Here is a 12,038-nt window from a genome sequence, read left to right on the forward strand (position 1 = left end):
GTCACGTGACCCCCACTGTCGAAACAATATTTTTCTTTATTCCTTTGGCCGTAGCCTCGTGGAAAGGGTTATCCTTTGCAATATATATTACTTCCTTTTTTATTCTTTTTTTTTTTTTTTTTAAAAGTTTTTGAAACTTCTTTTTAATTAAACTTACAGAAAGTTTAAATCATAATTTGATTGTGTATATAGTTATTAGTAGTTTTTATGTGAATAATATGCCACATAAATTAATAAATTAACAAGATGGTGTGAATACCTTTTGCCTTAAGGAACTGAATAAATAACAAAATCTTTCAAAATACAATAAGCCTAATTCTAGTGTTTCTGTTTCAGGAGTGCTCGTGGTTTCATGCATATGAAGATTGTTTGTAATGATGGAAAGTTTATTCTTGGTCAGTTCAGCAAGCCTTTTGACAGCATCCCTGAAATTATTAGCTACTACTCATTACATAAACTACCCATTAAAGGTGCAGAATACATGTCTCTTCGTCATCCTGTCATAGACCAACTTCTGTAGTTATCTCATATAACCAAATATATATTTTTAACTGATTTTTTACCTCCAGTGTATAGCCAATTTTCTTAAGTGTACCTACTGATCCAGTTCATATTGAAACTAGTGTGTTCCATTGAAGACTTTTATATCTTGTCATTGGCCAACTTCTGTAGTTATCTCATATAACCAAATATATATTTTTAACTGATTTATTTACCTCCAGTGTATAGCCAATTTTCTTAAGTGTACCTACTGATCCAGTTCATATTGAAACTAGTGTGTTCCATTGAAGACTTTTATATCTTGTCATTGGCCAACTTCAATAAGTCTTTACCTCCATATGCACATGGCCCTTATTTTTCAAAAAATGAGATAAAATTTATTCCAATGAACAAATCTTCCATTCAGTCTTACAAATTTATCAGATCAGTTTGTCTTCTTTGTTGTTCTTGCAATCTTTCCCAGGAAATTATACATCTTGTTTCATGCCTTTTGGAGTCAGGTTTTCTAATGAACAGTAGTTGCAACATTACTTTATGTTCTATAGATTCTACAGCTTTTAAGAACTTGTTTCCTTGTGTGATAAATAAAAAGCGTCATTGTTCTTCTATCTTATTGTGGTCCAACTTTTTATACATCTAGGATTCTTGCTCAAAGGTACCAAGTTCTCCAACTTCACATCTGAAAACTTTTTCTAGTTCTCTGCTATATTTTTTGAAAGAAAAAAGCCCTAGATGTAATGGATCGTGTTATGATCTGTAATATTCTAACTTATTCTGCTCCTAAAATCTTGTTCTATGATACAAGCAAGGGCATATTAATCTAATGAACAGCTTTCAGGATACTCTCAACCAACTTCTGTTGGTCTTAACACTTTGTGAAGTTTTATGCTTCTTCTAAAACACAGGAGTAATATAATATATGGACATAGTTCTCATGATATTTATAAACATTTTCTAATGAAACAAAAATATTCTGAATCCACTGAAAGACGATATGTTCATTATACTTAATGAAATAAGTAGCTGCATTGTTTTCAAGGAAAGCCCATTATAAGCAGGAAAATTGATAGAAGTTAAGTTTTCAGAAAAGCCCACCATACCTAAGAAAATGCACATAAGTTCAGTTTTCAGGAAAGCCCACCATATCAAGAAAAATGGATAGAAAGACCATAATACCTAGGAAAATGTGTAGAAGTCCAGTTTAAGGGAATGTTTACCATACCCAGGTAAATAGACAGAAGTCCAGTTTTTAGGGAATGCTTATCATATCCCAAAAAAAAGATAGAAGTCCAGTTTTCAGAGAATGCTTATCATACCCAGGACAATGGATAATCTAATTTTCAGGGAATACTTATCATACCCAGGAAAATGGATAATCTAATTTTCAGGGAATACTTATCATACTCAGGTAAATGGACAGAAGTCCAGTAAACGTAAACATAAGCAAAAGATGAAAAATAAGAGTTTTTATTGTGTTATTCACAATATCTGTTTCACATTTGTATTAGTTAATGAGAAAATACATACATTTGGATTATTAAACTGAAAATAACATAACTTAAGTATCTAAATTGGAAGGAGTTTCATTTATACACTCAAGTGTGTGTATGTGAATCTGTACAAATATTGATTAATTATCTTTTTTCTTATATGATTTTCTAACAAAAATGAAAGCTAATAGGTATTTTGTAACAGAAATTTGGTGATAAAAAAAGGACCAAAATATATGTTATAAAGTAATTCTGAGAGCATCGTGCACACCATGTTATGTAAGGCAGTCTTTCTTTTTTTGTATCATTATGTAAATAGACTGTTGACTGTATGAATGTTAATTATTGTCCATGAATAGATATGAGATAGTGTTTCTGTATACCATTAATTAAATGGTTAATGACTGTTTAAGTGAACAGTGACATATGGTTGTCAGCTTTTTTAATTAATTACCTTTAAATTATTAATGTATGTAATAAAGGTAAACTGTTACAGAAAGTTCTAGAGCTTAACATTTTAAAGAAGTTTCAACTTTTGATTACCTTATTTGGTTGTGGTTAGATATTTGTTTTGATCTTTATGAGACATCACCAAAAGCTAGTTTTTAATAGTTTAACATTTGTTGAAACCTGCCACTAGTCTCCCTTACATAACAATTAATGCATGTGTGCTTACCTTAAACAAACTATTTCTGTTGTTATTGATTATGATTAAATTTTTTATATTTTTGTTGTATTATTAATGTTCTTCCAAAATTTTTGTTTTCATTATTGAAAAGTGGATTTATTGTTTATTACTATTCGAAAACCTTTAAAGAATAACCATAGAAGTTTAAGACTTCACCAAGGTATATTATCCAACAGCAGGATCCTATTTTTGATTAACTTATTAAAGCTTTTGATTTGCCACAATAATATTTATCAGTTACAATCCTGATGACTTTTCTAGACTAAACTTTATAGGTGTTTATGTTTTAAATGTATTTTAAGTGGTTCTGTTAATTTTAAACATGTTTTGGTACATACACTAAGAGTGTATTATGTATTCTAAAATTATACTGAATCAATTTAACTAACTAACAAAGGATTTAAATGCTTAATTTACTTGATACAATGTTTTTTGTGATGATGGATGATGTATTTTAAGTGGTTCTGTTAATTTTAAACATGTTTTGGTACATACAGTAAGAGTGTATTATGTATTCTAAAATTATACTGAATCAATTTAACTATAACTAACAAAGGATTTAAATGCTTAATTTACTTGATACAATGTTTTTTGTGATGATGGATGATGTAGTTTAAGAATGTGTGGTACATCTTTTATACAAAACATTACTTTATATTTGTTTATTGTAGTTTTTAATAAAGAATCTTTGTTGTAATAATATTAGAAAATATAATCATATTGTTGTATTTAAAGTTTAAACAGAAAAGGAAATCACTGGTCTCCAAAAAAACTATTATTTGGTTTTATTCAAAAATATTTAAAAAAAAAGATATTTTTAGCTCAGAAAGAACAGGGTTGGATAGCTGTTTGGTCAGATTTACTGTGTTCATCATTATAACAAATGAATCTAGAGAGTTTTAACATATTTAATGATATGATATAATTACTATTATATGTGTTTTAAAAATGTACATATGATTTAAATTCTACTGGATGGAGCTGTGACTCATGAGACAAAATGCTTCATCTGTCCACTGTTAAACCTAGCTTAGGAGTTAGGATATAGTAACAGAACAAGTTTTGAGGCAGTAGTCACATTTTACTCATGGTAGCTTGACATATCTCAAATCCTACAAACAACTTTTGTAGATGGAAATAAAGGTTTTAGCCATATTGTTAGCATATTAATCCAGGTTTGGTTTAACTTGAATCTTGATATGTACTTCAAAACACCTTTGTGACCAAAATCTGAATTTTACAGAAGCTGTATATTACAAGGTATATCTACATACTTTCACTGTTAATGTCATTGAAAACTAATGTCTTACTCACTAATTTTATGCCAGCCAAACTGTTTTAACAGAGATGTTTCATATTTAGGCTGCTGTTGCCAACAGCTATACTACCTCTAAATTAATATAAAATAAAATTTAAGGACAAAAAAGAGACCTATTGGTACCTCAAAACTAACAGAAAAAAGTAACTATAATATATGTTACTTTCACCTTGGTTATAGAAGGAATTAACTTGTACTGTTGTAGTTGTACTATAAAAACTATAGACTTTAATAATAATTGAGTACTTATTGTTTACATTGCATATGTATCAATTTATTATGGTAACGGATATTAATTTCACTGATGAAATAATATTCTACTGTATTATAAAGTCATATTTCTAGTCAATACAGAATGAGTAATTAATCTTTCCCACCACCGTTCATTATTTTACTTCTAATTTATCTGGTTAGTTGTTCAATAATTTTAACGTTACACTCAAAATTAGATGAAAAAGGCAAATTTAAAATGCTTAAAGCTAGCTTTGTGAATTAAATATTAAGGCCTCTGTTTTATTCTGATGACCCCTCGTGGTTCAACAGTAAATCTGAGGGCTTATCATTCTAAAAGTCAAGTTTGGATAACCACAGTTGGCAGATTTAACGCTTTGTATAGCTCTGCGGACTCACATTACAATGCCCGTAGTGGGCAGAGCACAGATAGCCCATGGTGCAGCTTTGTACTTAATTATAAACAAAAATGTTGTGATAAGTAAGGCTACCTTGATGTAGAAAAATACTTTTTTGTTGTTGTTTTTTGTGCCATCATTCAGACATAACTTTAGCTGCCTTTCAAATTGCTTTATAATTTTATGAGTCATTTTGATTTTACTTTAATATAAACATTTTATTATGTGCTTATTTAATAATTCTTTTTAACTTTATTTTGTTAGTTCATAAGGAAGTGTTTGTACCATTTAAATAAAAGAATAAATTTACAATAAAAAATGAAAATAAAAACTTGTGATGATATGGGCTATTTTTATACATTTTTGTGTCATGGTCTTGGATTTTATATAAATGTTGCTCAAATACACTATCTGTAATTGTTCAATATTTTCACTGTTTGTAGGAAATATTGAAAATAATTTATTATAACTGAAAAATACTTAATAGAACTCACCCAGAAAATTTCTAAGAAATAGATACTATGAGATTAAATCTGGAAGTAATTTGCATAAAATATAGCTTAAACAATTGCATGGCTGATCTCATAAAATCTACAAACATCCAATGAAAAGTCAACAGATTATCATTCTATTATAACACTGCATGGGGAGCTAGACATAAATTACATAAATATGTATGTTATATTATATTATAGTAAAATACTGTACTATATACATGCAGAGTAGTTATTAATCGTTAAATTATATTACTAATTTAAACAACTCTGTACAACAATAGCATATTAGCTATTTCAATCATTGGCTATTATATACGTATATTTATGCACTATTGAAATAAGGTGTTAGCAATCACCATTCTTCTGGGGGTGCTCTTCCATAAATAACTTGCGTACAATTTCAGCGTTGATAGCAGTGTCATAATGATTATGTATTAAAGCTAGAGGACTCGCTCTTTCTTCGGGGACCCGGCATGGGCACCTCGCTTGCAATCTGAGGGCCGCGGGTTCGAATCCCCATCAAACCAAACATGCTCGCCCTGTCAGCCGTGGGGGCGTTATATAGTGACGGTCAATCCCACTATTCGTTGGTAAAAGAGTAACCCGAGAGTTGACGGTGGGTGGTGATGATTAGTTGCCTTCCCTCGTGTAGCTTTGCGCGAAATAAAAAAAAACTTTCTTCGGGTTGTGTTCACCGTACGTAATTATTCAACCGGCGGAGAGCAAATGCCGAACGTTCGTGTGAGCATGAACTTAGTGGCAGTGTGGCAACGAGTTTCAGTAACATAAAGATAATTGGTACACTGAAGCACGATTTTAAGCAGTCAGCCAGTATCTGGGGTCTGTCCTGGAAAGGTATAGAAAACCATCTTGTCTATCATAGATGAAGTTCTTCATCAAAAATACCAGAATCTTCCCTGTAAAAATCTATAGCTTGTCTGATATCAGAGATAGAAAACAAAACTTTTGTGTGAGTTTTGATAGCATAATTTCTGAATTGATGTTACTTGTGCATCAATGTTGTCAAGAAAAGGAATGGTTATTATTTCCTTAAAGTAATCTTCCACGGAACTATACTCTGCATTTGCACGTTGGGCTTGTCGTTATCTAACTCGTGGCATGATAACATTAATATCAGCTTTGTTTGCAATACTACTGCTGTGCTTGAAGATACGATGTGAATTACCATCTACGTTCACTCCTAGTAAAATCAGTTGTTTACAGCATTATTCTATAAGGGAAACACCAGAAACAATGTCTTCGCTCGGACCTTGCAAATTTACAGAAGCATCTTTCAAATAGTAAAGTTGCTGTTATACATAAATGGATTCCAGTATTTTTAGATAAGCCACAGCATTTTTCTTATCTTCAGCAGCCCAATTGTCATTAAACATTTGAAAATTATCACCTCCATATACAATAACCTCACACGTGAAATAAGAATGGATGACATAAACGGAACCTTTCCCAACTTTTAATATTCTCAACCCAGCGTGTAATGCACACATTGAGTTGTGGAAGACATGATAAAGCTGCTTCATTCTGGATGCCCTTTTGATAGATTGCCTTCAATAGTACCCCACGTTTAGTTGATTATTTAATCCAAATAGTTATTCTTTTAACTTGATCAATACAATTTCGTATTGGTGGAACTGAACATGATTTATAATAGCAAGATTAAGTGAGTGACTCGCGCAATGAGATTATAAGGCCTTGCTTTGCATATCTCGAATTTGTTTTTGGACACCAGATCTTTCTCCAGCCATGGTGGATGCTCCATCATATCCTTGACCACGTAATTCATTTAGAGATAATCCAACATCATTCAATATCTTTGTAATTGCACATACAATACCTGTTGCTCTGTAGCTTAACAAAGCCAATACATTCTTCCCTAATTTCACAGCTGTCATCTACAAAGCGGAGACATACTGGTAAATATTTCACATTGTGAAAATACACTTCATCAGCAAGGACAGAGTAGAAGGATCTGGCCTACAAAACCTGACAGTAGCAATATGGCTTTAGACTTCCAATTACAAAGTGTCAACAGATGCCATTGCATGCGACTATTTCAAGCAAGAAAAAAGCTAATGCTTCATCAGAAGAATGCAGACTATGTAGAAATCTTTAAATACCATAAACAGCTGTGCTATAACTGTATAAGCATAGCTAGTTAAATCACAAAAATAGTGGGTTCAGTTGCCCCCACCCCTAGTACGTGCATGAACTCATGAGAATATGCCAAGTAAATCTGTAATTAAACAACATTTAGTGGAATATACTTTAAAGGTAAACTACTTGAAAGTGCATCAGTTAAAGAATAACCTGTTATGAAGTTATTTTCAAAAGTGCATCAGTTAAAAAATAACCTGTTATAAAGTTATTTTTAATCATATACGTGTATGTGATTGTCACTAAGTAAATATTTTTAAAATATCAAGCTTCACTTCAACATAAACCACTTTGAACTTTTGTGTGACACACGTTTTTAAAGTACATACAGTTGTAATTGACATTTTCCACCAGTTGGAGGACATGTGAACAAGGGGATTTGTTCAACATCGAAAGAAGACCATAGTCTGAAAGAGTAGTAATGTTTTGTAGAAGTCATCTCCTGGATGTCAGCCTTTCACCACTAATGTAAAGGGCCATGTCTACAATCTCAATCCATCCACAAGTTCTGGAAGGTATTTGTATTTATGATAAATCTACTTGGGATATCTACTGCCATCCATAATTTTGAACTGCTGACCAATCAGTAGCACTCACCATCCATGTTAAGGGACTGACTGTTACTCATATAATGCACCCACAGCTTAAAGGCTGTAGAATATTTTGTGTTATCACATAGATTGTAACGTGGCTCGCCAGCTCCAAAATCCAGAACTTTGCCACAATAAGGAGAACCACAAAATGGGGCCCCCAGAGCAGCTGACAAAGTTTTACTTCTGAGTTTAGACACCAGAACACAGAAGTTATACATGACAGAGAATTATTGTGATAACTTTCTGGCTGGTGGTCCTGGAACCAACGGGGGAGACCTATAGGACAACCAGGCTGTTGCCAATAGTGTCAGTCTAACCCCAACCCTGGTGTTCACCTGTGGCAATCCAAAGAAAACTGGAGTTACCACTGGTTCATGAAGTCCACCAGCTGGAGCCATCTCATTGCCAGAAAGGACAGAAAGAACTTGGTGATGAGGATAATGACTCATGAGGCAGATGAGAATCTCTTCACACAGAGAAGTATGTTGCCAGAACCACAGTAGGTCGTGTTGAACCTTTGGGTCATAAATTGGAAGACGAGTTCATATGGTACTTTATAATTTTGCAGCCCAGAAGTAGGGACCAAACATTTGCCTAAAAGTATGGATCCTTGAACACCAGCTTAGCCCCATATTCATGACAATGTGAATACTTCAGTTTGATGTTGACCTAAATTATGTTGTTAGTATGATGCTACCATCACCACAAGTCCCTGAAAGTGAATCATCAAGAATACAGCTCTGAAGAAAACCAGGACTAATTCTTTATATATTGCAACTAGATCATTGCATAGAACAGCTGGATTTGGATATAGGTGGTGCCGAATCTTGACAGACCAATGCTTCACTTGATTGAGCACTTGAGATATGAGCTACATAATAATTATGCATGATTGTAGTGGAGTTACACAGCTACATCAAAGTTAAACTCAATGGTGAACAAAGCTATCTATTGGGCTGAGTTCAGTGCTCAAAAGGATTCCTAGAGAATTTGGCTGCTTACCTGAATGATTAGTGTTGCCTACGTGGAAAGCAGATAATAAGGATATAGTTGTGGATAAGTTCATAGAAGGATCACCAAGCAAAACAATATGCTATCACTTGGGTGTTAGAGTCATCCACATCTTAATGTAGCATGTGTCTGTGGTGGTCAAATATGAAGTAGTAACTTTGAGCAGCTCATAGATAAGGAATATGCTTGCAACAACTACTCCAGTGGCTGTATCTTGGATAGACCATCCTCCTGAGTTGTCTGCATAATCAAAACCTTTTATTCTATCGAAAGTACCCAGCCACAAAGACATCCTGGCACTTCACCACAGCTGCACTGGATATCATTGAGCAAACAAGGATTCCCCTGCTGGTTGTGCTACAGTTAGGGCCACCAGTGCCTCTACCCTGATGGAACTCTAGACAGGAGGTCTAAAGCATCTCCTTTGAATGTGAGGTAGTATGTCATTACTAACAAAATTACCCGTGTCTTATTGAACAACAAGACAAGTAAAATATACAGTTCCTTCAAGCTGTTCAAACGATAAAGGAGAGTAGAAGGCAAGTTATGGCTGCTGCCACTCCAGCTCTGTAAAATTAACTGATTTCAAATCAGGTTTGGTCACTGACTTGGAGTTGCAGTAGTCAATTTGTTTCGAAAGGTTTGGTGGTCAGTAGAGCTCATACAGGGCTGGATGATGCTTGGTATATGCACTCAAAGATATAAGATTGCGTTCCTGGTTGATACGGGGTTACCAGAACACTGGACAACCTTGCAGTTTATCAGGTTTTTCAATGAAGTCACCACTCTGGCCAATTCATAATTGACTAGACATGAATGGAGAGGCATATTTATAACTGCATCATGGTAATGATACCCACAGGACGAAAGTAGCTGTTTCCAATCTGAATTCAGGTATTGAAATCTACAGCCCTGTCTAAAGTCTTTATTTCATGATGCTGGAAGAGAGTAAGAGTCGAGTTTATTGCTATATATATGGCAGTAAAGAATCGGGGAGTGAGGATATAGAGACAACTGATGGGAGCAGGCACTTAGTTGCCATGAATATTGTACGTAAATTATCAGACAGTGTCCAACATTATAAACATATTCAATCATTTGTTTTGTTAATATATATATATATATATATAAAGGCACACATTGGTATTACATAAAACTGCACGTCGATGTTGTACTATATACATCAAGTAAAACAAATATCAATCAACAAACGAAAGAAAATGAATTTAATACAAATGATTAGATTGTAATATGTAGATTGAAATTGTGGTTATTAATATATGCTGCATCATAAAAACATACAGTTCCCCCCTTTTTTTTACTTTTACTGATGAAAGAATATTTTCAGTTTTAAATAGCTGAAATTTTCGGAAGGTAGTGAATGTTTTACTGGGAATATTTCTTAACATCTATTTTTGTTACAAGTTACAGTTAGAACAACCATTACTGAGGGCTGTGAGTGTATGCCTGTAGCAGAAAGTAATACCTAGGTGCATTGCTCTGTAGTTGTTTCAAACTGTGCTATACTTTTATCTGAATGAAGTTTTATGGAAGTAAGATGTTTGTACTAATTACTTCTCATTATAGGAAACTAGAGATAGATTGCTTACATAGTGGCTTGTTTGACTTCATTCATCTGTGTAGGAACAAGTACTTACAGTTTACCTCATCCAACCTCCTCAAACTTGTATCTATTACTATAACAACCAGACAATAATTGAATAGCTGGAAAGACTGGTATATATATGTATATTATTGCGTATCTGCTTGTTTGTTAATTTCCGGTGGAAATTCTTTCCGAGGAATTTCAGCAATACAAGTCCTTTCTTGATTAGATCAGTTTATTCTTTCTCGATACAACTTTTTAGTACATAGTAATTTTACAGTCGGTACATTTCTCGTAACTTTAAACTTAAATACACGCTATAAATCACAGTGATTCACAATCTCGAAAACACACACTAGCTCGAAACAGAATCGTAAATTACCCGGAACTTTCTTCATTCAATCCCGCAGGCTTTATCTGCCAGGCTTATATACTAAAAAAGAGGGCTCCCGAATGCACTCGGGGCCTCCCCGATCATTCGAGAAATTTCACATACGCTACCAGCGCCAGCAACGTCGCGTGACTTCCGCTGTCGTGACAATATCATGCATTTCTTTCTTTTTATATAATTATAGTATTTATTCTTTTTTTTTGTATATATGTAGCTTTCACAGAGAACATGGTTGAGAAAGCAGTTAAGCTCATCTCTTCAAACTACCTCTGTTTTTGTTATTATCTAGGAAATGATAACTGTTCTGCACGTGAGAGGCTTTGCTGTAATGCTGGATGTTGTGCAAGGATGTCAACAGCAGTATCCTTCAGAGGTAATTCAAGTGACATCTTGAGGTTATGGAAGGACCTATGTCTATATGAGAATGACCAGTCGTATGGATAGTGCTAGTTGCTCTGGGTAAGTATAATATTTCTTGCAAAGTAAAGAATATTGGTTTTAGTCAGTCTGGAAAACAATATTGATGAGTAAACAGTTTAAAGAGAGAATCCAATATAAGTGGCCATTCCATGTCAGTGAAGCAAGTACACACACTTTGTTTGTGAATCAACAAAGCCTGTTCATTTCCTACATTACCACGAGTCTAGTTTAGTTATTTCTCAGATATTTGGAATTACTCAATAATAAACATTTGACTGAATCTTCTTTTAGTAAGTGTACCTACCCCATTGATATTAACTTTAAGTAAATTCAGTCTTACCTGGATATACCACCACAGGATATTCTATTGTGGACTTTGCTATTTCTACTGAAATATACATGTACTGTTATTTAGTTGAACTTATGTGCTTTAAATTCGATGACGAGGAACCCACTTTGAGACCAATAATGCTTGGAGACGGCTTGAATTGGTAATGAAGAAAAACTTTAATCTAAGTTTAACATAACAGCAAATGTACAACGTCTCGGCAAGGTTTTGTCATCATCCGCAAAACCTTGTCGAGACGTTGTACATTTGCTGTTATGTTAAACTTAGATTAAAGTTTTTCTTCATTACCCATTCAAGCCGTCTCCAAGCATTATTGGTCTCAAAGTGGGTTCCTCGTCATCGAATTTAAAGCACATAAGTTCAACTAAAT

At 33.6% G+C, this 12,038-nt stretch overlaps 2 protein-coding genes across 6 annotated transcripts in view; both read left to right on the forward strand.

Moving 5' to 3' along the window:
* LOC106459325 overlaps nucleotides 1-3,066 on the forward strand; it is a 48,423-nt gene extending 45,357 nt beyond the window's left edge. For all 5 annotated transcript variants that reach the window (XM_013918946.2, XM_022385790.1, XM_022385789.1 and 2 more), the window contains one exon: nucleotides 337-3,066. In XM_013918946.2, the coding sequence (XP_013774400.2) occupies nucleotides 337-520 (184 nt within the window). In that variant the 3' untranslated portion in view covers nucleotides 521-3,066. The remainder of the gene's footprint in view (nucleotides 1-336) is intronic.
* Nucleotides 3,067-11,343: 8,277 nt separating this feature from the next.
* The window catches only part of LOC106459327 (dmX-like protein 2), a 173,702-nt gene continuing 173,007 nt past the window's right edge, over nucleotides 11,344-12,038 (forward strand). The window contains exon 1 of the mRNA XM_022385793.1: nucleotides 11,344-11,358. The gene's annotated coding sequence lies outside the window, so the exon portion shown is untranslated. The remainder of the gene's footprint in view (nucleotides 11,359-12,038) is intronic.

This window comes from Limulus polyphemus, unplaced genomic scaffold (genome assembly GCF_000517525.1).
Source record: "Limulus polyphemus unplaced genomic scaffold, Limulus_polyphemus-2.1.2 Scaffold593, whole genome shotgun sequence".
Classification (NCBI taxonomy): domain Eukaryota; kingdom Metazoa; phylum Arthropoda; class Merostomata; order Xiphosura; family Limulidae; genus Limulus; species Limulus polyphemus.